Genomic DNA, 24,381 nt, shown 5'->3' on the forward strand with positions numbered 1-24,381 from the left:
CACGGTGACCAGTTCTTTTCCATATCCCAGCAGAACTGGGAGCACACAGACGAGCCTGTCCGTGGATCTCCCAAACACCAGCACCTCAGGATCATGTTTTAGAGGCTGTTGTGCCTTTGCTTTTTGCCTTTGGCATTTCTGGAGGCTCCTTCCATATCAGGACATGTGGACTCTTATCTCCTGTTGCATGATATCCTACTAGGATCTTACACTAGGCATTTCGGTCATTTCTGGGTTTTTGTCACAAGAAACAACCAGCAAACAACCTCTCCATGCATTCACCTTCCGGACCATATGCTAATCTAGCCGTAGGATAATTTTCCAGAGGGCATATGGCCAGTTACGGGGCGTACACTTTTAAAAGGCCGTGATACTGCTGAATTACCTTCTAAAGAAACGGTACCCCCCAAAAGGAAAAGAAACAGTACTGCTAGAAGATGCAACTGTTCATTGGCAGTTTCAGGGATGGGGTGAGATGTGTGTGGGATAGGAGGCCACCGGGCCAAGCCCTGTCATTTGGGGATCAGCCAAAGGGCTCAGCTTTGATAGAGGCCCTGGGGCACCAAGCCTATGTGTGCTGCCCAGTGGGAACAAAAGCCTGATTCCATTCTCTTCCTTGATGGATTGTTCTAGAAGCTCTTTCTTGGACCTTCTGAGAGCCTGAGACAACCAAGAGGATTCAGGGTTCCCAGTTAGACTCTAGTATCCCTAACTGGACTCTCCCATTGGTGCTGTCATTTGATTTTTACTCCTCCAGAGAGCCTGAAAGAGAGGACCCCCGTCACAAATTGCTTATCACACCTTTGCCAAGCCTGAAAGACATTCTGTTCTTTGGGCCCAGGCTTGCTCTTGACTCGTCTGCACCATCAGCCCTGGGAGATGGGTGGTTACTGCATTTCACAAATGAGGAAACTAAGCCTCAGAGAGGGAGTGTAACCAGCCCGAGGTCACACAGCTCCTGAGTGGTAGAACCGAGATTCAGACTTGGGTCTGACGGTCAAGCCAGAGCTTTCCCCACAATGCCTCCTTCTCCCTTTAGGAGAGGCATGTCCTAGGGCTGTGCGCAGGCTAGATTTCCATGTTCCATTAAGGGCCTGCTGTGTGCCAGTATTTCTGGAAAGAAAATGTGGATACCCAATGGATACCCTGGCATGTGGACATAGTAGGACTTGGGATCGGGGCTCAGGGGGCTCTTTTCTCTGGGCTGTGTCAGTTCCAGATTCATCCTTCCCCTCCTCCATCCTTTTTCTTTCCTGGCCTGCTGGCTGTGACCCGACTCCAGTGGGCTCCTTTGTGTGGAGTCACCTGACACAGCTGTTGGAGACCGGCGACCCCCTGAAGCGAGCTCTCCAGGAGGCCCTCCCCGAGGACATCCTGAGCCAGGAGTTCCAGCCGGAGGCCTGGAAACACTCGTCCTATGCTGATGTCACCTTCCGCTCTGGTATGGCCATCCTGGGCAGGTGTGGTCCTGCTCTAGGGCCACAAAGCCCTGGGGACCCGGGAGCTCTAACCCTTTGAGGACACGTGGCTCAAGGATGTTCATTCCCTAGTGTCATCTGTTTCTGTGTAAATCGGCATTGATTCTGTGGCGCGCCTGCGAGTTTGGAGAACTTTCTCCCCGGTGTTACAAGGAGATTAGCTCCACACTGGGGCTGTCACCTCCTTATCACAATGACACAGAGCGTCCAGAAGGAAACCCCATTCTAGCCCAGGCACCCAGACTACTTCAGCCGCTCTGGAGGTCTGGGAGCGGAGGGTGGGGTGCCCTGGCTGTGCCCTCTCTCTGCCTGTTAGCAGGGGTTGACCCTTCCGGCCTTTCCTGGGCTCTTGATGAGGCCTAAGGCTGAGACACGTGTCCTGCTGGAGAGGACACCCCGTCCTTCCCTTTCCCAGGCTCTTGCTCCTCAGTGGCCAGACCCTGCTCTGTGAGGGGCAGGAGTGGACTGACTCTCTCTCTCTCTCGTCCTAGTGTCTGGCAGCCTGGGAGCCAACGTGGAGAGGACCATCCTCTTTTCTCCAGCCTCCTTCCTCCCCCGCTCTGCCACGACCAACCTGACCATCCACGCTCTAGGTCATGCCTTCAGCCTCCTGGAGGTATGAGGGGGCCTGCTGTGGTCTCTTGGGGCCTCTTCTAGACTTGGGGCCAGAAACCATCGCATCCCCCCCTCTTTCCACGGATGACCTCTTCTCTGGATCGACTGCTCTGTCTTGTGCCTGTTCTTCCGGTCAGCCAGCCGTGCACCCAGCCACCCCCACAGCTGTATGCCTGTCTACCTTTGTGCATCAGCCATCCACCCCCTCATCCCGTCATCACCATGCATTCATGTAGCTTCCTGTCAGGCTCTCACCCTGCATTCTCTAGTCTCACACACACACACACACACACACACACACACACACAACATGCACATATACACACAGAATTATGTACCCACACATTCATCTGTCTGTATATCCACCCCTATATACATCTGTGTATCTGTCCATCCATCTGTCCATCCATCCATCCATCCATTCCATCTTTCCATCATTCCACCAAAAAAAAAAAAAAAATGTTAAATTTATCCAGAAACACTCTCACAAAACACTCACAATTCTGTCTGACCAAATATGTCAGGACCCCGTGGCCCAGTCAAAGCCACACAAAATGACCCACCAACTGGGCCTTCAGCGTGCCTAGAGAAGGAGACGTGGGTCCCTGCTCTCAGGGAGCTCAGAATCTTGCAAGGGAGACACACAGAAGACAGCATGAGTATGGAAGCAGTGATAGATTTGGTCTGGGGGTGGGGAATATGGGAAGGGAGTGATGTGGGAAATCAGGGAAGACTTCCCAGAGGTGGTGACATAGGAACCAGGGCCTAAAGGTAAGGATTTTTGCTGAGGGACATTTGCCCAACACTTGTGGAACTTGCTGGTTTGAAAAGGTGGTGCCCCTTGCGTTGGGCCCAGGTGGACCCTGGGGAGCCCAGAGTGCACTCCCCAAGCCTGCTACCCTCTCCCCCAACTTTGAGCCCCCAGGTCTGCAGCTTTGGATCAGCCAAACGAGCTGCTCCTGAGTGAGCCCTGGCTTTTCTTCCCAGCTTGGCCTCCGGCTGGAAAATGCAGAGAAAATCGTCCACAGGCTGTTTGGCAGCCAGTCCTTCTGGGGACAGGAAGAGGAGACAGAGCCCCAGCCAGAGAAATCCCCAGAGCCGGAACCAGAGCCCACACCATGGGGACCCCATCCTGACTGTCCAGGAGAAAGGTCCAGAAAGCTGAGAGACATACAGCAGAAGGTAAGGGGAGCAGGGAACCTGCACCCACCCAGCTCCCTCTCCTCACCAGGCTGAGGTTTTGGGCTGTGGACTCAGGCCTCCATCACCTCTGACTGGGACAGGCTCTGAGCCCTGGGGCAGGCTCATAGAGACAAGGAGCTGGTCCAGAGCTCAGTCGTCAGCTATTGGCCTGCTTTATCTCGAAAACGTATTGATCAAAGTGTCACATACAATTAGGAAAGTGTCCAAGTCCTAAATGCATCTCCACCCACAGAACGCCTCCTTCTAATCAATGCCCGGCCCATTATCAGTCCGCCAGAGGCCCCTCTGCACCCCCTCCACCACTCTACCCGCCCCAACAAGGATGATCACTAATCTGCCTCCTAACTGCGCCAATGAATTCTACTTTGTAAAAATCAGCTTTGCAGAGGTATCGTCTACGTTGAATAAGCGGTGGATGTTTCAAGTATACAGTTTGGTAATTTTGGACGCGTGGATGCACACGTACCAAGATGAACAACACCAACTTCCGTCTGATTCTAGAACATTCTCATCACCCCAAAGGAGACCCCATCATGTCCTCCCCCACCCCTGGCAACCACTAGCCTGCTTTGAGTCTGTGTGGACTGACCTGTTCTGGACACTTCCTATAGATAGAGTCAGACGGCACGTGACCTGTCGTGTCTGGCGTCTCTCACTGAGCATCCATCATGTTTCGAGACGCATCCGTGTAGCACAGATCGGTCCTCCATCCCTCTTGAAGCCTGAAGAACATTGCACGGTGTGGGTAGACCTCCTTGTGTTTACCTGCTCGCTCCTGATGGACATAGGGTTTGCAGGTGGTTTCCACCTTTTGGCAAGTGTGAATAATTCTGTTCCTGTCATTGTGTGTGTGTGTGTGTGTGTGTGTGTGTGTGTGTGTCTGGCCTCTTTGGCTTAAATTTTGTGGGTGAGCTCCAGCTATGGGGCTGGGTATAGGCACGCTTTGCTCGTCCTCCCCGCTGTTCAGCGCTGCTGTGATGTGAACACACCAGGGTTTCTTTGTCCGTCTTACTTGTGGTGGGCTTTTGGATAACTTAGAGTTTCTGGGCTCATTGCAGATAGTCCTATGAATATTTTTTTAAAGATTTTATTTATTTATTTGACAGACAGAGATCACAAGTAGGCAGAAAGGCAGGCAGAGAGAAAGGGGGGAAGCAGGCTCCCTGCTGAGCAGAGAGCCCGATGCGGGGCTCGATCCCAGGACCCCAGGATCATGACCCGAGCCAAAGGCAGAGGCTTAACCCACTGAGCCACCTGGGCGCCCCTCCTATGAATATTCTTACACGTGTCTTTTTGCTGAAGGCATGTATATGTTTCGGTTGGGGATATGCCTAGGAATGGAGTTGGTGGGTCGTGGGGTCTTAAAATATCCATTCTGTGGGTGGGAATTCTATTTTGCGTGATGATTCTCCCACTGATGGGCATTGAGTTGTGGGCACCTTTTTACTCTTGTAAGAGGTCATTGCCATGTACATCTGAGGGGGATCAAGGACTGGCTGGGGCATTGGTTCACATGTTCACAGCTTTACCAGTCATCAGGTGTGAACCCCTGGGCCCAAGGGTGCAAAGATGGTCAGGACGCGGTCTGTGCCCTTAAAGCCTCTCGGACTGGAGCTGGGGCTGGCAGGCAACGAGAAGGAGGGTGGGGGGTGGAATGTGAAGACTTTTCCGTAGAATCTGCGTCCTTTTTGTCTGTTATTTTCCCACTCGGGATCGGGAGTCCTAATCCCAGGATCGGGTTAGCACAGGCACAGCGATAGTGGGAACAACGCTTGGCCTCAGTGTTGGAGGGGCGATAGGGAGTGGTGGGGGCTGTGGCAGGTGGGAAATGCTTGTGCCTCAGTTAAAAGCGGCGGCCGCCATCCCACTCTGGTTTCTTACCGCCCGTTGTTGTGGTGGGCAGGAGGCCAATAGTTCTCTGCTTGGAGAAGCCAGAGAGTCTGGATTTTTTTTTTTTTTAAGATTTTGTTTATTTATTTGACAGACAGAGATCACAAGAAGTCAGAGAGGCAGGCAGAGAGAGAGGAGGAAGCAGGCTCCCTGCGGAGCAGAGAGCCCGATGCGGGGCTCGATCCCAGGACTCTGGGATCATGACCTGAGCCGAAGGCAGAGGCTTTAACCTACTGAGCCACCCAGGTGCCCCTGAGAGTCTGGATTTTTATAGGTAGTCTCCTAATTTTTAAACATTGGAAACAAACTCAAATTTCATTATTTCTTGGCTAAAGATTTTATTCATTTATTTGAGAGAGAGAGACAGTGAGAGAGGGAACATAAGCAGGGGGAGTGGGAGAGGGAGAAGCAGGTTTTCCTGCTGAGCAGAGAGCCTGATGTGGGGCTCAATCCCAGGACCCTGGGATCATGACCTGAGCCAAAGGCAGACGCTTAACATCTGAGCCACCCGGGGGCCTGAGCCAAAGGCAGACGCTTAACATCTGAGCCACCCAGGTGCCCCGACAAATTCAAATTCAAAAAAAAAAAAAAAATATATATATATATATATATATATACACACACACACACACTATGAGGGACTCCTGGGTGGCTCAGTCAGTGGAGCTGTCTGCCTTCTGCTCGGGTCGATCTCGGGGTCCTGGGATTGAGCCCCATGTTGGGCTCCCCATTCAGCAGGGAGTCTCCTTCTCCCTCTGCCCCTCCCCGCTCTGCTCGTGCTCTGTCTCTCAAAAAAACATGCATGGTGAAAAATACGAAGAAAAACAAACGGTCGCAGATGGGAGAAGACAGGAGAGATAGGACAAGCCAACGCGCTGTGGTCGCCGGAACGGAGGGAGAGCCGGACTGGAAAAACGTGAAATTTGGGGTTTTGTTACTACTGCACGTCCGTGTTGGCTTTTTTACCTTCCTTGCACTCTCGCCATGAAAGATGGTGCCAGTAGAGACAGGGTGAGGGGTGTGGGGGAGCTCTCTGCACCATCTTCGTAACTTTTCTGCAAATGTAAGATGATTCCTAAACAAGAGGATGGTGAGAACACTCACAGCCACGCACACTGCCCAGGGCATTTCGGCAGCACCGTGCAGCCCAAAGAAAACCCATCTGGGGATTCTGCCTGAAGGCTATGAGTTTTGCAAGCCATATTCCAGACACCAAAAGCCCTTGGCCTTGCCCTTCTGCTCCCCACCGGGCCCCCACCTGCGTCTAGGCAGCAGACCTGCTCCTAGTCACCCGTCCGGTCTGGGCTCTCCCTCAGGTGACCCGGAGGCGCGCAGAGCGGCGGGCGCTGCGGTGCCAGCTGAGCGTGAAGGTGTTCGGGCACGAGCTGAGCTTCGTGGACTGTGGGGCGATGGCGAGCCGTGTGAACCGTCCATCCTTGAACCTGGCCGAGCTGGCCGTCAAGCTCCTGAAGGTACCTCCGCCTGGGCTTGGCCCCTCCCAGCCCCGCTGACCCTGTCTTGTTTCCTTCGATGCTCCGGGCGGGGGTGGGGGTGGGGGGAGTACTAAAGTCCATTTCAGACCTAAGACCGCAGTATGTGGAGCCAGGCTGAAGCTCAAATCGCGGCTCCACCTCTTACCTCCTCGGGAGAGTTCACGGGTCCTGGCCTCGGTGTGTGCATCTGTGAAATAGGCATGATAGCGTAACAACCACGGTAGCCGCAAAAGCAGCAGCTTCATGGGGCTGTTGTGTTAAATGAGATAATGCAGTAAAAAGGCACCAAAGCATTTAAAATGCATCTGGCACTTACTGGGTGCTCTGCAGCCTGGGCATGGCTCACATTCCCCCTTACCTGACTCACCCTGGATCCCCGAGCTCTGACCCTTTCCTGCAGGAAACTGGGTTTGAACTGGGCTCTACCTGTTTCTACCCACGTGGGTTTGGCCAGGTGATTTCACCTGTCTGTGGGCTCCGTTTCCTCCTCCGGAAAGACGGCGTAATGATCTTGTCCCTCCCTCCGACACCGCTCAGGTGTGAGGATATTATTTGATCAGATAAGACTGTGTGCTCAGTGTGTGCACCAGGGGCTGTCATGACGTCCTCTGGCCGCAGGGGCAGGAGGTCCAGGTGACCCGGAGGCTGAACCTAGCGCTGCAGGAGCTCACCTTTCCCACCGTATCCGGCCTTCCCGCCCGGCTGACCCTCCGTGCCTCGGCCGCCGTCAGCCTCCGAGTCCGGGGGACTGCCAACTTCCAGCACCCTCTGGACTTCTCTGTGAACGGTTACGTCAAGTCCAGGTAGCTGGCTGGCTTCTGGGAGCTGGAGGAGGGAGGTGGGCGGGCGGGGGCCTCCCCCTACAGAGGGCCGCAGAGAGCTGAGCCATTAGTGCCGGGCTGGAGGGGACCCCCGCCCTGCAGACCGTCCCTGGTACCATCACACCGTCAATCCCATGACTGAGTGTTTTTTGTGTCAAGAGACTGTGAGGAGATGCTGGGCAGCTGTGCCCACTTGACGGGTGAGAAGACTGAGGCTCAGTGAGGGGACGTCATGTGCCCAAGGATGAAGCAGGGGCCAGGCCATGGGACTCTGCTGTCCTGCCACGTGGCATGCTTCCCTCTGCTCCACTCTGCCTCCGAGAGGAGAAGAGGGAGGGGCAGAGGACCATCTGAGATGTATGGGCTGGGACTCCGGTGACCCCGCATCACCACCCACCAGGCGGGCAGTCTCTCCGTATTCCCAGTAATGGTTGAGAAAACAGGCCCTAGGCAGGCGCGCTGCTGGTCCAGGCCCCACAGCATGGGAGCATGGGCAGAGTTGGTTCAGGGCTTGGTCTGATTCTGGAGGGGTCCGGGGCCTGCTGGGCGACTGTCCACTCACAGGTGTCCCCCGTTCACCTGTCCCGTCTGTGGTTTCTGGGTCTGATGTAGGGAGCCTGGACATCCCCTGCTACCCGCTCTTTGGCACGAAGACCCCGGCTGGGGCTCAGACAGCCTCCTGGTCCGGGTCCTACTGCCCTGCGTCCCAGTGACAGGGCCTGAGCAGGTGGTTTCGCTGCTCCCAGCCTCCCAAGGGGGGCGTGGTGCCCAGAGAGCGTGGGGGTGGGGAGGTGCAGGGGGGGTGGGAAGGGGGACAACGGGGCAGGGGCTGCCGAGAACAGCAGGGGCGGTGCGTAAGGGCACGCTGTGTGTGTGGCCACCCGGGGCCTGCAGGCTGCAGCCAGTGCCTGGCTCTCCCCGCAGTGCCCTGCTCTGGATCTCGGCGCAGATGGGTACAACAGGTGTCCTGGGGCGGGCCGGGCTGCAGTGGGTGACCAGCGTCCGTGGTGCTGCCAGCCTGGATGGGGGGATCCACGCAAGGAAGGGTCGGGACCTCAAGGTGCATCTGAACACCCCAGAGGAGGCCGTGGAGCTACTCAGCTTCAGGTGGGGCGTCCTGCACAGGCGGGAGGGAGCCCGTGCGCGGATGGGTGTGGCCTGAGGGCTTGGGGACGTGTGTCTGGGAGCACCCATGAGCATGTGTGCGTGATCGCCCATGTTTCTGTGGGTGTGAGACGGTGTGTGTGTGACCACATGTGTGTGAGCGTGTGTGTCGCACCCCTGTTGCACGAGCGTGTGTGCACATGAGGGTGGATTTCTGAGTCTGTGCGTGCACAGGTATGTGTCTGAGCATGTGTGTGAGTGCAGCGTGCCTGTCGGATTGTGGGTGTGTGAGCGTGTGCATGTGTCTGTGAGGGGGTGTTGGCGTGTCTGCGAGCATCCTGTGTGTCTGAGTGTGTCAGTATGGGGGGGTGTCTGTGACAGGGACTGCGGGGTGGCTGAGAGGAGGAGGGGGAGCCCCCATACTCGTCAGCTCTTTACAGGGGTCCCTCCTGGGACCAGCTTGTCCCCAGCTTCCCAGAGGGGTGAAAGTTGGAGAACGAGTTCTTTCAGATAAAAAAGGAGTGAGACCAGGCTCCCCACAGTCACACCTGCTTTGTCTATGTTGTCCCCCCTAGCCAGGGACACTATGTTCTCTGGCTGTCCTCCAGGCCCTTCTCCCAGCAGCAACCAGTGAGGTCCTTTAAAATGTCAAGTCCTGTCACTCCTCCCTCACCCCCCCGCCAACTTGTTTAAAACCCTATACTTGTTTCTAGGATAACCCAAGACTTCATGATTGTCCTTCTTCCTGGGGGGCCTGCCACATCTCACCTGTTTCCTTCCACTACCTCCTGCCCTTCACTCACTCCCTCCCCCTGCACCCTAATCCCCCCTTGAACCACCCTTCTTCTTACTCTCCCAAAGAGGCCACATTAATCCCACCACAGGACCTTTGCACCTGCTGTTCCCTCTATCCAGCTCCTTCTCATCCTTTGAGTCTCTGCTCACACGTTAACCTCTGCAGAGACCCGGCTAAAGGAGGCCTTTCCCTGTCCCCAAGACAGACCCCATCCATCCCCATTCAGGTTTGTCGTGGCCCTTGTCACTGAGTGCTGTGGGTGAGTTCCCCCAAAGACCCAGGAATCCTGTTCATGACGTAATTCTCCCCATGTCAAGCTGTGGCAGCTCCAGGCCTATCTGTCCAGTGAATGAATGAAAATGACCATCTGGGACTTTCCTCTTTCCTCACCCAGTTCTAAGCTATATCTCGTCACTGGGGACGGCGTGCGGAGCCTCAGTAATGCCCACAGCCCTTTGGAGGCCCAGTCCTGTACTGACGAGAAAGGTAGGCGGCGGGGTCTTTGCCTTTGCCTCGGCAGACGTCTGGGTACCGCGGGGAGCAGTGTCGGCTCCAAATGCTGCAGTGGCTCTTCTGCCCTCGGAGTGTTTATATCCCTTAATTATTTGCTTCTGCTTCTAGAACTCCACCCCAGGCAAATGCACCAAAATCACTTAAAAACGCACACTACACAGAGATGATCGCTGCATTGTTATTGACAAGGGTACGGTCATAGGTGAATGGCTCGTTATAGGAGCTTACAAGCTGCCAGCAGGTTGGCGCATTTTCAAAGGGTGGGAAAGTCATCGAAGAATAGTTCATACGTGAAACGTTTGTGAAGTTGATGTTGCGATGGCCAGAAAGAAAGCTTTATGGGCACATGGCCACGCCTATTGGTTTCCCTGTCGTCTTTGGCCACTGGGGTCAGTCACCAGCAGAGCTGAGCCATTGTGAGGGGACCCTGTGATCTGCAGAGCCTCAGGTTATCTATTGTCTGGCCGTGGACAGAAAAAAATTCTCCACTTTCAAGTTGAGGGAAAACACCTGAGCTATCCTGTAGCTTAAAAACCCCATCACGAAGGACATAGTTCGATAACACTGGAAAATTCTTTGATAGCAACATCCGGTGAAAAGCAACAAAACTGATAAGAGATCAGAAAGGAAATACACCAAACACTAGTGGATCTTGAAAGTCATTTTTTTTTTTTTTAGTCAGGTCGGGGAGGGGCCGCTCTAAATGAATGGACACCTTTAGGCAGGGCGTTGTCATAAACGCTGACACAGACGGTCAGTCCCCACAGCTACACCATGAGGCAGGAACCGTTACTGGTCCCAGTGTACAGAGGAGTGACACTGAGGCACAGAGATGTTAAGTAACCTACCCAAGGTCACACAGCTGGCAAGTGGAGGGGCTGGAATTTAGACCCAGGCGGTCTGACTCTGGAGCCTGCCTTCTACACTTGCACTCTCAAAGTCTCCCCCAGGGGTCCTCAAGAGGGGCGGTTTTGTCCCCCGAGGGGCCATTTGGCAGTGCCTGGAGACACTTGGGTTGTCCGAACTGTTGTTGGGGTTGCTCCTGACCAACACTGAGCGGAGCCCAGAGCGGCTGCTCACTACCCTGCAGGACGGCTCCTGCTGCAGAGCCTTCCTTATCCAGCTCTGAATGTCAGCGGTGCCGAGGTTGTCAAAAAGACTGACAGAACCCTTGCCCTTGCTGGACAAGCAGCCGAGGCTCCCGCCTAGAATTCTCTGGCTCTCTGGTGACCAGAGCTGCCCGCTCTGCTTTCTCTACAGCATCCCAGACCTGGGGCTGGCAGCTGTGCACGGAAGTCACCTGGCCGGCAGCCGGGCAGCCCTACCTGCTGTCGGTGCCTGTGTTTGCGGCTGTGATGCTGACGAAGCAGGACCGGGGCCTCCAACAGTATCTGCTGGAAGCTACCTATACCTTCCATCCCCAGGTAGGCCCTATGGAATGGCCCCTTCTTTCCCAGCCCTGCTGTGGGTCTCCCTAGGTCTTCCCCTCCGGAATCAGCCTCATAAGGACATGGGGCTTCTCTCTGGAGCTGTTGGGCTGGGTTGGTCCATTCGTGGTCTCCCTCCTGCCTCAGGACCCTTGCACGTGCTGATCCTCTGGCTCTGGCTCTGTGACTTGTTAACTCTGAATCAGTCTTCAGAGCTCAGTTCAGGGGTCAGCTGCTCAGGGAAGCCTGCCTGAATTATCCCCAACTGGTCATGTTCTTTTGTTACTTGGTCTAATAGGACCATGTTTTTCCCCTTTAGATCAATTTTATGTTTTGTTTTTTTGTGGTTTGTTTTGTTTGGGGGTTTTGTTGTGTTTTTGTTTGTTTGTTTTTATTGTTTTTATTTTATTGAGAGGGAGAGAGAGAAGGGGTGGGAGCAGAGGAAGAGAATCTTTTTTTTTTTTTTAAAGATTTTATTTATTTATTTGACAGAGAGAGATCACAAGTAGGCAGAGAGGCAGGCAGAGAGAAAGGAGGAAGCAGGCTCCCTGCTGAGCCGAGAGCCCGATGCGGGGCTCGATCCCAGAACCCTGGGATCATGACCTGATCCGAAGGCAGAGGCTTTAACCCACTGAGCCACCCAGGCGGCCCTAGGAAGAGAATCTTAACCAGGCTTCCTGCCCAGCATGAAACCTGATACAGGGGTCAGTCTCACAACCAGGAGAGCATGACCTGAGGCGAAATTAAGAGTCAGACGCTTAACCACCTGAGCCACCCAGGTGCCCGATCCCTCTTACGTTTGTTGCTCAAAGCTGCTTGACTAATACCAGTCTCCCCCCTTTTCCATCCCAGGCACTCAGTTCCAAGGAAGAGCTTTAATGCCTGTGTTTCTCATTCCTGTGTCCTCAGCATCTGGCCCGGAATGGGCATTCATCACCCTCCTATGTGATCTCCCAGTTTCTGCTCATCTCCTTGCCATCTCTTGTCTCCCAGAGAGGTGTTTCAAAATCCTAAAACAGTCTTGTCGCTTCTCTGCTCAGAGCTCTCCAGAGGCTCTTATCCCTCTAAGTGGGAGCTGGATACCTGGGCCTGCTGGGCTGTTCTCCCCGTCTCCTGATTCCTCACGAGGCGTATCACTCTCCACACACTGACCTCTTATTGTTATTATTTTTTTTTGATGCTAGGCACATTGCTGCCCCAGGACCTTTGCACTGGCTCTTCCCTCTCCCACACACCCACTTGGCGCTCTCGCTGTCTCTCTCTCTCTCGCTTCCTTCGCTTTCTGAAATGCCACTTCCTCAGAGGCAGCCTTCCCTGACCACCCTGGTTGACCCCTTACTCCCACAGAGTTTGTTAGCAGAGCACCCATCCCCTGCTGTTGTGCAATCTTCATTTGTGTCTGGTGGTCCCGTGCTTCCCCTCCCCTGAATGTAGGTGCCATGAGGGGGCATGTCTTTGTGGGTCTAATGCTCATTTGCACTCCCTGTGCCTATAACTAGCCTCGTACAGAGGAGTGACCCTTTGCTGGTGGTGTAAGAATGTTCGTCAGTGTACGATCTTAAAGGGGGCTTGTGTCTTAGGCTGTGTTTTCCTTAAGGCAGACCTGAGCTAAGGATTTGGGTAAAAGTGTTAAGAAAAGTCTCCCGGGGGGCCCAGTATAAGAGAGTGGGGAAGTTAGGTCAGGGAAGGGAAGAACTGAGTGTGTGTGGGGGGGTGATGTCAGGTGAGCTGGCAGCCCCCACCTGGTCCCGGGGGAGCCCTGGAGCATGGGTTACGTCTCAGAGTGTGGTCCCCTTGAGGCTGAGGAGCTGGGGTATTTTTTACCTCTGGGAAAACATAAAGCAGGTTAATGTTCTGGAGGCCCATGTGCCGGGTGTTAACAGCAGTATGTGCAAAGGCTGAAACACGGGCAGGCAGCGCTGGATAAGGGATGGGAGAGGGTCTCTGCAGGGTGCCCGTGGTGCACGCCATACCTTGTGCCCCCCTCCGCCAGGCTATTTGCTGGACAAAATGAGACCCTGTATGCGTGATCCTGAGTTGTCCCGCACGGTTTTGTTCTTCTCCAGATACCGCCTGAGATTTCCAAACTCCCACTGTGTTTTTTTTTTGTCTTGTGAGGGCCAAGGAGGAGCCCAAGAACTCACATTTTTTAATGGTGGGGCTGAGGGTCTTTTCCTGGGAAGAGGGAGAACCTTTAGAGCTAGATGAGGTTCTCAAGACTGAGAAGTCCTCTGCGCTTTCAGAAGGACAGCTGGCTCCCTCAGGAAGCTTCGGTTCACCTTTTCATGGGCACGCCCAAATCAGAGGTGCCCAGGGACGTCGGGGTGGACGTCAGGTACAGCTTGCCCCAGGGGAAGTTCCGCCTCAAGCTTCTGCATCCCAGGAAGAAAATGCAGCTGGATGGTAATGAGTGTCCCCTCCATGGGTCGGTTGGTCACTTGGTCCGCTGGGGCTCAGAGATAAGAAAGCCGGCAGGAGGTTGTCCCCTGGGGAACGCAGGGGCAGAGCTTAAACCTTGGTCCCCAAACTCTTGTTTTGTTCCCTAGGAAAAATTGAGACTCTGCAGAGCACTTGTGTGGGTCACCTGGAGCTGATACTGGATGACAGGGATGTCTACTACATTAAGGTTTGTTCCACACCCTCAGGCCTCCTGTGTGGGCACCTGCCACCTTCCAGGCCCCTTCGGCCTCAGTCCCACAGTCCCTACTTAATACTCGACATCACCTTTTGTGTGTTAGTGGGTTTTCCCCTTCCTCCTACCGTAACATGTGTGACCTCTTGGTGCTCAGAAACATATAAAGAAGAAAAACATGGGCTCGAAACTTACTACCTTTTAGGTCAAAAATTGATATACGAAAGTCATTGGAAGAGGGGAAGTTGAAACATGGCACTCTCCAAATTCTCGGAAGAAATGGCTGTGTATGTCCCAGGCCATCTCTGTAACAGTGTTGCCCAAATGGGGTGTCTGAAACACCAGAAATTTCTCTTGCACAGCTCTGGAGGCCAGAAGTCCCAAATTAAGGTGTTGGCAGGGCTGGTTCTTGGGACGTGGGGAGGGGACACTGTTGCACGCTTCCCTCCCATCTCCTGGTGGTCTCGGGCATTCCTTGGCCTCTAACATCTTCTCCCTGTGTCCTCCGTCTGGGTACAAATTACCTGTTTTCAGAAGGATATGAAAAGGTATAGAACCAAGTATCCCACCCAAATGATAGCACACATGGTTATTAAAGTAAATTAGGATTAACTTACTTCCCCAGCGGCACGAACCACTTCCCAAGAATGTTTTCATCCTTGTCGAAAGTTCTGTGGGTCAGGATGGGTCTAGAATTACAAACTCTCCCTGCCACACCTCCCCAGAGCCAACCACTGTTAGGTTTTCGCATTCGAGTCTTCTCAGAGAGACCTCTGTGGCGGAATTCCCAAGAGCAAAGGGCACTTGCATTTTTCCTCGTAGAAGCTACTTCTGAAGCTTCTACACCAGAGGTCCCTGGATGGGACTCAGCGGGGCCATTGAGGCCCCTGCCGTTGTGCATAAGTTTTATGTCTGTCGGTTTGCCCTGCTGGGGAGAGGCTTGAGACATTCCGTCTGGTGTTCAACCTGGTCTGGATAAAAACCGCGGTTTTAGCCTCATTCCCACCAAACAGGACGACGTCTGGGCACCAGTGGCATTGGGTCTGGCCTGTCCACCTTGGTCTCTGGGGGCTTCTCAGGTCTGGAGTTGCAACTCTGGCTGGGGCTGGGATTTCATTGCACAAACAGACTCTCCACTCCCAGATCTGCTTCCTTCCCCCAGGGTGGGGAGAACACCAAGCATCAGGGGAGAGCGCCTTCCTCCTAAAGCCCCAGCTGCCTGACTCCTGAGGCTACAGATCAATGCCAAACTCCCAGGAGCCCGCCAGCCTCCCTGGGTCGTTTGCCAAATACACAAGTGCTAATTGCCTCCACTTCCCTGCAAACCTTCCGGCTGTCCCCCAGAGGGCTGTCTGCAGCCTGCAAACATTTGCTTGTAGAAAACCTCCAGTTTCAGCTGCCCCAGATGCAATGGTAACAGCCGGGGTCTGGAACTTTCCAAAGCCTGTTCTCAGGGAGTCCTGAGTTGTCTTGGGCTCGGAGGCCCTCAGTCCTCTCAGCAAGACCGTAGGAGATGAGGGCACCCAGGCAGAGGACTTGTCTGCGGGGCTTAAGAATGGCGTGGAGGAGTGTGTGGCTTTGAGTGCTTGCTCCCGATGTGCAGGGATAGGACACCTCGAAGTCCCAGGCTGCTCCGGGAGCCCCAGTTTCCCTTCGACCCAGCTCCTTGTGGCTAGTGAACTCTTCACCTGCTAAAGATCCCGGTTTGGATGAAATAGTCCCCAATCGTCCTATTCACGGGCCGCACTTGGCTAACGCCAGGCAGCCTTTGCGATCACAACATAAAATTATCACCAAGACCCCCCTTGAAGAGAGAGAGAAGCAGGGCAGAGTGGAGAGCCTCCATCTGTTTTTGGGAAGAGCAAGAGGGAGCCTCTAAGTGTATGCCTCTGTGCACACATGTGCCTGAGCTCACCCACGCCTGCACGTGCGCATGCGCGCGCACACACACACAGACACACACACACAGAGTTACCTAGGTCTTCCCTTCCCCTGGTGGGGAGAAAACCAAATGTCAGGGAGCGTGCCTTCCCCCCCGAGCCCCAATTTTCTCGAGAATGCACGAGAAGCTGGGCGCAGTGGCGGCCATGGACGGAGACGGGGAGATTAAAGGAAGGGATCAAACCCTGTATTTTTCAGTGTCTTCCCCCCCCCCCCCCCCCATAGCTATTTATCAAGTACCTACAATGTGCCAGGTACTGGGAAGATAGTTCAGTGAAGGAGACACACTTTTCTCCTCTTGAAGCTTACACTGTAATGGGAGAGCCAGTAAATGAGTGAAATAAGCGAATTGTACAGTGATATGTGCTATAGGAAAAGGGAATCTTTGAGCTGGGCACAGGGATCTGAAGTTATGAGAGAAGAGTCTGGGGCTTGGTTTCAGTTTTAAACAGGATGAGAAAGTAAGCCTGATGGAGAGGATAACCCTTAGCCGAGACATGAAGGATGTGCAGAAAAAAGGCACAGATTTCTCTGGGGGAAGGGTGTCTGGGTAAAGGGTGCAGCATGTGCAAAGGTCCTGAGGTGAGAATGTGCCTGGAGTGTTAATAGCATAGCACACTGGCTCATGTGTTTGGTGCAGAATAGGAGAGGGGACAGAGAGGTGGAGGGACAGATCACGTAAGGCCTCGCCACCAAGGAATCAGAAACGCAAATCATGACTGTCAAGAAACAAAGGCAGACATGGGATTTCGAGAGCGCTTAAAATAGCAGACAGTCTGGGAATGGTGAGTTCAGTTTTACACCTTTGGGGTGAGTGGGTCAGCTGGCAGTCAGCACAGAGGTCTGTGGGGTTGGTCTACACTTGGCAGTGACCATCAGGAATAATGGTTGTAGTTGCTTATGGGTTTTCCAGAAAGTCTCAGGCACGGTGATGTGTAGCATGTGTTTTGGGCTCTCTGTGTGTCCTGCCTGCCAGTGTCCTCCCACAAGCAGTCCCTTCAGCCAGGTCTGCACTGCTGACTTCCAGAGAAAGTCTCACCCTTGTTGGTCTTTGCAAGGACTTTGACTTTGACCCTTAGGTAAATGGGAGTGTGTGATCCTACATGCCTCAAAGGGGTTGCTCTGGTGGAAAGGGTGAGGAACAGACATCAGGGCACAGGGCGGGAGTCAGGACAGCCAGGACGAGGATGCTGTGATGACACAGGGGCTGCTGGCCAGGGCTTGAACTGGGGGAGTGGTGGAGGTGGCCCAAGTGGTCAGATCCCAGAATATTCTGCAGGGAGAGCTGGCCTAGAGCTGACTGCTGAGAGAGAGAGAGAGGGAGAGAGAGAGAGAGAGAGAGAGAGAGAGAGAGAGGAGTCCTTAACATTTACATCTGAACTTACAACAGGGACTGCCTACTTTGGAAAAGGGCAAGATGAAGAAACTGGAGAAGAACCAGCCAAGATGGCCATTGGCTAAGCTCTGTCCTCTGTTCTGTCTTAGTTCTTACGGTCAAAGCCAGCCCTGCTGGCCAAGCACCACCCCCATCCCCGGCCCAGCCGCCCCCCACCCCCACCCAGGTGATGCTGGGGCCTTTGCAGGGCCGGAGCGACCTGTGGCCAGCAGCCAGTGGTGAGGCCCAGCGGTTTGAGGCCCAGCTGGAAGGGAAGCTGGTGACGGCAGGCAGCCCTGTGGTCCTCCTGGCGAACCTCAGCTGGCAGGCCAGCCGCAAGTTGGCCTTTTCCGCGTCACTGAGCAACCTGCTGAGCGACCAGGCCCACCTGTCAGGTAGGAAGAGGGACCCCCTCCTTCCACTCCCTCTCTTCAGCGGGCCAGGCTACAGGAGCCAGAGGGGTAGCCTGAGTAGCCCACATGGGGTCCCCGTCCCCCCCCCCCAGAATTAACATCCCACCCCAGGGAAAATCTGGTCTGCGCATGTGCTCACAGCTTCCCGCCAGTCCCCCAACACTGACTGCCCTCCATGAGCCACAGAACAGCAGCTTTTGGACCATTTTGATTCTGACCTGTGTTATACCATGCATAAAATACACATTTTGCATCGTGACCCAAGTTGCCCAGGGCACGGTTTAAACCTTGAACCCCTGGCCTGGCCTGGGCCTGGCCGGTCAGATCCCCGCCCTGACAGCTGAGCTGGGATGCGGCCCTCAGCTATGCTCTGCCTGGGATGTTCTGGGAGATTCTGAGGGAATGATGTCAGGGGCTGGGGTGCTGGCCGCCCAGTGGGGGCACTTTGGGAATTGTCCCGGGCCCTGCTCTCCCTGTGTGATCGGGCTGGATGTCCATAGAGCAGGAGCGAGGTTTACCAGATGGCCTAGAAGGCCCTGTCATTTCCCTTCTGTTCTATCCTTATTTTGTTCTACTTAAACATTTTGGCTGAACCCACCAAAGTGACTTTCGGGCCACCCACCGTTGCCACCCAGTAATGCGGTGAGCTCTTGGACACCAGCGTTCCTCGGCAGAGACGCGGGCATGGGTTCTGCTAGGACACCCCCCCCCCCAACTTCTGGGTCCCCTGGACGGTTCCCATTTCCTTGGTTTCCCTGGAGCCGGGGTGGGGGGTCCGTCCTGGGGTGTGGGCTGTGGCCTCACCACACCTGCCCCTCACTGCCTGCCCCGCCCTCCCCAAACCTGCGTGCAGTGCGGCTTGAGAAGAAGGCAGAGGACGGGCTGCAGGTGGTGGCCGTGGGCGGCGAGCTCTCTGTGCCCCGTGCGGTGGCACTGCACCTGGAGGGCCTGCTGCGGACACACCGCGGCCTCTGGACCAGCTCCCTGAGGATTAAGTACAGCCTCCTGGGTACGGCGCCCCGTGCTGGGCTGGGGGGAGGTGGGAGAACCCACATTGTCTCCTGGGGATCCCGCTCTGAGGGCTCAGGTGCCACCTGGTCACCTGGTTTGGCCCTCACCACACCGTCCCGTAGCCCTTGAGCACCAGCCAGTTTAAAAAACAAAACAGTGTGTGTGTTTGGGGGCCAGAAGCCCGTCTTTTAAAACCTCTCCAGCCATAGGTTCCAATGGGCGACATGAAGTGGAGTGCATCAGAGCAGGGATCGGGGGTGGCTGAGACTGGGCTGGGGGCTCCTCTCCCTGGAATGGGGGTGGAGGGCTGGCGGAGGATGGGCAGGTGTCTCTGGTCATCCTGCACAGGTCAGGCGAGGCAGCTGGCCCACGAGTGCCACACCAGCCAGAAGCTGTGGACACAGAGTGGCTCACAGGCGACCTATGAGCTGGAGCTGGATCACGAGCTCCACTGCACGCAGACCCCAGCCCTCAGCCACAAGGTGGGTGTCCTGGCTGGCCGGGGGTCTGGAGAGAACCCGCAGCTCGTCCTCATGGAGAGGGGTTTGCTCAAGGTCATGTATGGGAACGGGGCTAGAATTGGAGCTTTGCTCTCAGGCTCCCGTGCCTTGGTTCTGTTGGTCTTTATTGAATGCCTGCAGTGTGTGTAACATTCAGGGGAGAGCTATGCACACGGCAGCATTAGGTCTGTACCGTCCCATTGCTGGGCAGAGGGGCACAGAGAGAGACAGACCAGACCAAGAGAGCTGTAAGTGACATGGGTGATAGCGCAGAGACTGAGCGAGTGGGACAGTGGGGAAGGCTTCTTTGGGAAAAATAAATTTTAAGCAATGCAACAGTTCCATTCCTATGGAAGCATGCTGCAGGCAGAGGGCATGGCAAGTGCAAAGGTCCTGGGACAGGAAGGAGAGATGGAACGACGGGACCTAGCAGTTCACCAGAGTGGCTGGCAGGGTCAGCAAAAGGGAGAAGCAGGCAGCTGTGCCTTTGTTAATTTCCTTAGTTCACATTTGCCTCTCCTGCTGGATTCTAGCCCCTGTGAGTGCGGGGTCTTCTCGATTCTTTATGCTTGGGTATCTGACGTCCAGTGCTGGGCATCATACTAGGTACTCAGGAAATATGTGCTCAGTGAAGGGATAAATGAATGAACCTGTATTGCTTGACCTGTAGTTCAGAGATAGGAGAGGAAAGCCAAAAGCTGAGTGTAAAAGCCTTGTCCACTTAGAGTCTATCTGGGCAGCCAGAGGCTGCCATGGGAGAGTCCGGGGTAGAGGACCTGGGGTTGGAGCCATTTTCCCATGGCAGCTGGCTCTTTCAGACCCTTCATGGGGCATGCACCAAGGTGAGGCCCACCAGCCACTCGCCTCAGGCTCAGCATTTAAGGGTTACTGACAACACAGGAGGGTGCACCAGATTCGGGTGCCCCGTCTTGCCAAATAAAAATCAACGCAACGACCGTTCTCCTACAGAACTGTCTTCCCAGAGAAACAAGCCCGCCTTCCCCAGGGTGGGCGGCTGTGAGGGGGCCCGGGGATGGACAGACAAGGCTTTCTTGGGGCTCTCCCTGGTGGGGTGTGTCCCCAGGTTCAGGTGCGGCATGAGGAGGGCGTGGGCTCCCTGCACTCCCAGCTGGAGGCGAGCTACGGGGTGCGTTGGAACGAGAGCGGCGGTAAGAGGCAGCTTCGCATCAGCCAGACCTTCCAGAACAACTCGGGTCCGGCCCTGAGCAATTACTTTGTGGAGGTGAGCCCAACTCCTGCAGAACTTGAACTTGCCCCCACCCACTCCCCGCTGGGAGTCTAACATCTGCAAGGCGGGGGTGGGGTGTTCAGCCGCGAGGATATTTGCCATCAGCTGCCTGCCAGGGGACTTGGGAAGCACGGATCTCCATCTGTAAGTGCATTTGGGAAATGGCTTCGCTTTCAGATTTCAGCCGAGGGTTCGCTGTTCCTGGTAAGTAACATACACATGAGTGCTTAGCCGCAAAACAGTCAATATGCTGCTGTAAGGCACGCACTTAGTGTGTTTCTTTTTAAATTGTTCCATATCTTTTTTTTTTTTAATTGCAGGAAAAGAGACACAACATAAAATTGACTGTTTCTGCATACGGTTCAGGGTCATTAGTTACATTCACCAGCATCCGTCCCCAAAACTTGTTCGTCTTGAACATGTGAGCCTCTGTCCCCCTGTCCCCGTTCAATCAGAACTGCTCACTCCCCACTCCCCCCAATGTTTGTTATTTTCTGTCATTTTAGAGGGTAGCTATGCTGATAGGAGTTTGGGGGTACCCCGTTGTGGTTTTGATACTGAGTGATGCTGAGATCTTTTCTGCACCCTTGTCAGCCATTGGTTCGTCGTCTTGGGAGAAATGTCTGTTTAAGTCCTTGGCCCGTTTTTGAATCAGATTGTTTGCTTTGTTGCTACTGAGTTGCGAGAGTTCTTGATACATACGGATATTAACTTCTAATCAGATACATAGTCTGCAAACACATTCTCCCATTTTAACCCATTGCCTTTTCCACCCGTCGACAGGGTCCTTTGATCCTCCCCAAATTTTACCTGTGCATTTGGTCTGATTGATTTCTTTTTACATTTGTGGCCTGGGTTTTGAGTGTCCTAGCTAAGAAATCCTTGCCACATCCAATGTTCTAGTTTTCCCCCTTTGCTTTCTTCTAAACGTCTTCTAGTTTCAGCTGTTAACATTTAGGTCTTTGATGCATTTTGAATTAATTTCTGTGTGTGGTGTAAGTTAAGTGTCCAGCTACATTCTCTTGCCTGGGGATAGCCCCTGGTCCCAGCCGCGTGTGCTGGACAGGCTGTGCTTGCCCCCGTGGAGTATGCGTGCCGTGTTTGTGGGAAAATCACTTGACAGATGTGTGAGTTAATTTTGGGGCACCCCGTTCTATCTCATGAGTCTGTATGTCCCCGCCGTACTGTTTTGATTACCATAGCTTTGTGAGACCTCCAACTTTCTGCTGCTTTTTCGAGATTGTTTGAGCTGTTCTAATTTTCTTCCAATGCCAATACAAAAAAAGCTGTCCCCGGAAAGGGTAATGCAGAGGTAGGAAAAAAATATAGAAAGATGGCACTCAGCCTTGTTGATTATCAGGGAAATGTAAATTCAAACGAGATGCCCCTTCCATCCAGATCAGCAATGTGTTTTAAATGCTCAAAGTAAAATACTGGGAAGGAAGTACTGGGGTCCCTTGAGATCCCATATGAATTTTAAGATGGATTTTTCTGTTTCTGCCATACACACGAAAATGCCATTCCAATTTTGATAGGGGTAGAGTTCAATCTATAGGTTGCTCTGGGGAGTACTGCCGTCTTACCAATATTTAGTCTGTCTGTCTGCGAACACAGGATGTCTTTCTCTGTATTTGTGTCTTCTCTAATTTCTTCCAGCAACATTTTGTCATTTCCAGCAGGGACCTATTTGGCCTCCTTGCTTAACATTATTCCTAAGCATAAAATTGCTTTTAAATACCAATACTTTGGGGCACCTGGGTGGCTCTGTCTGCCTTCAACTCAGGTCATGGTCCCAGCATCCTGGGATCAAGCCCTGCATCAGGCTCCCTGCTCAGCGGGGAGCCTGCTTCTCCCTCTGCCTGCCGCTCCCCCTGCTTGTACTCACTCTCTCTCACAAAAAAATAAAATCTTAAAGTAAGATAATAAAATCTTAAAAAAAATACCAATACCGTGTGATTAAATTCCCCTTGTGAGAAAAATGTCACACTTGAATCTAAAACTCCTTTTTTTTTGGTCCACGACAAGCCATTCCCATACTCTGGCCAGTATTTTACTTTGAGCATTTAAAACACATTGCTGATCTGGATGGAAGGGGCATCTCGTTTGAATTTACATTTCCCTGATAATCAACAAGGCTGAGTGCCATCTTTCTATATTTTTTTCCTACCTCTGCATTACCCTTTCCGGGGACAGCTTTTTTTGTATTGGCATTGGAAGAAAATTAGAATTTTGACTTAATTGGTAGTTTTTTCTATAATTGCATTATGTGTTGTGTTACTATTCTAAAGATTATTTATTTATTTATTTGATAGAGATCACAAATAGAGAGGCAGGCAGAGAGAGAGAGAGAGAGGGAAGCAGACTCCCCGCTGAGCAGAGAGCCCGATGGCGGGACTTGATCCCAGGACCCTGAGATCATGACCTGAGCCGAAGGCAGCGGCTTAACCCACTGAGCCACCCAGGCGTCCCCATGTTACTATTCGAAATCATGAAATTTTCGTTTTTTTTTTTTTTTTAAGATTTTATTTATTTATTGAACAGAGAGGCAGGCAGAGAGAAGAGGGGAAGCAGGTTCCCCGCTGAGCAGAGAGCCCCATGTGGAGCTCAATCCCAGGACCCTGCGATCATGACCTGAGCCACCCAGGCACCTAATCATGAAAATTTCTTATTCCTGGAAAGCATCTGGTCCCAAAGGTTTTAGGGAAGAGATTAAAGACTGCTTGTTTCTGCAAGCCCTCTCAGGTGTGGCAGACACCATGCTAGCTTCTGGGGAGACACGTGTGAGATACTGTTTACCCTTAAGAAGCTGACAGGGAACAGAAGAGGGAAGGGCAGAGTGGGCAGTGATGAGGCATTTGTTAATGCCAGGCTATGTTTTCAGATACGTTGTTTGTATTATTTCATTTAACCCTTGAGAAGTAACTAACCACTATCCTCATTCTGCTGGGGATAAATTGTATAAACAGACTCGTCTGAGGTCTCACAGCGACTATGTGGCAAGACTTTAAATTGAAACTTCAGTAGGTCTCAGTGCCCACCTCAGGCTCTTAACCTCTCGGCTGGGCCAGATTGTGCCAGAATTAATTGACTAGAAAATAATTTACTCAGTGATTTGTCAAGACGAGAAAATACTTCCCAGTTAATTCTATGAGGCCGGTATCATCCTGATGCCAAAACCAGACCAAGACACGAGAAAAGAAAAACTAAAGACCTCTTCTAAATAAAGATACAAAATCCTCAAGAAAACACTACCAAACTGGGCGCCTGGGTGGCTCAGTGGGTTAAAGCCTCTGCCTTCGGCTCAGGTCATGATCCCAGGGTCCTGGAATCGAGCCCTGCATCGGGCTCTCTGCTCAGCAGGGAGCCTGCTTCCTCCTCTCTCTCTGCTTGCCTCTCTGCCTACTTGTAATCTCTGTTCTGCCTACTTGTAATCTGTCACATAAATAAATAAAATATTAAAAAAAAAAAAAGAAAACACTACCAAACTGAATTCAGCAATGTAGAAATGGAATTACACAATATGACCAGATGGGGTTTATCCCCCGAATTCAAGGTTGGTTTCACATCTGAAAATCAGTCAAGGTGTATTACGCCATATTCATGGACTGGTGGAGACCACATGATCGTCTGAACAGAAGCAGAAAAAGTATTTGGCAAAACCCCGTACCCTTTCTTGATAAAAACACCCCATAGAGTAGCAATGGAAGAGCACTGATAAAGACCAACTATGAAAAAACCATGGTCAATGTCCTACTTCATGGTGAAAGGCAAAATGCTTTTCCTCTAAGATCAAGAAAAAGAACATCTGCTCTCCCCACCTCTATTTAACATTGTCCTGGAGGTTTTAGCTAGGGCAGTTAGGCGAGAAAAAGAAATACAATGCATCCAGATTGGAAAGGAAGAAGAACTATCTCTGCTTA

General features: G+C 53.0%; 1 protein-coding gene across 1 annotated transcript in view; it reads left to right on the forward strand.

Moving 5' to 3' along the window:
- The window catches only part of LOC132027311 (uncharacterized), a 134,777-nt gene that overhangs the window by 25,726 nt on the left and 84,670 nt on the right, over positions 1–24,381 (forward strand). The window contains exons 15-28 of the mRNA XM_059416064.1: positions 1,283–1,441; positions 1,970–2,094; positions 3,081–3,275; positions 6,503–6,658; positions 7,298–7,482; positions 8,425–8,607; positions 9,795–9,886; positions 11,174–11,337; positions 13,584–13,743; positions 13,887–13,966; positions 17,497–17,683; positions 18,555–18,710; positions 19,061–19,194; positions 20,297–20,455. Of these exons, the coding sequence (XP_059272047.1) occupies positions 1,283–1,441; positions 1,970–2,094; positions 3,081–3,275; positions 6,503–6,658; positions 7,298–7,482; positions 8,425–8,607; positions 9,795–9,886; positions 11,174–11,337; positions 13,584–13,743; positions 13,887–13,966; positions 17,497–17,683; positions 18,555–18,710; positions 19,061–19,194; positions 20,297–20,455 (2,135 nt within the window). The remainder of the gene's footprint in view (positions 1–1,282; positions 1,442–1,969; positions 2,095–3,080; positions 3,276–6,502; positions 6,659–7,297; positions 7,483–8,424; positions 8,608–9,794; positions 9,887–11,173; positions 11,338–13,583; positions 13,744–13,886; positions 13,967–17,496; positions 17,684–18,554; positions 18,711–19,060; positions 19,195–20,296; positions 20,456–24,381) is intronic.

The sequence above is a fragment of the Mustela nigripes genome, chromosome 11, assembly GCF_022355385.1.
Source record: "Mustela nigripes isolate SB6536 chromosome 11, MUSNIG.SB6536, whole genome shotgun sequence".
Lineage (NCBI taxonomy): Eukaryota > Metazoa > Chordata > Mammalia > Carnivora > Mustelidae > Mustela > Mustela nigripes.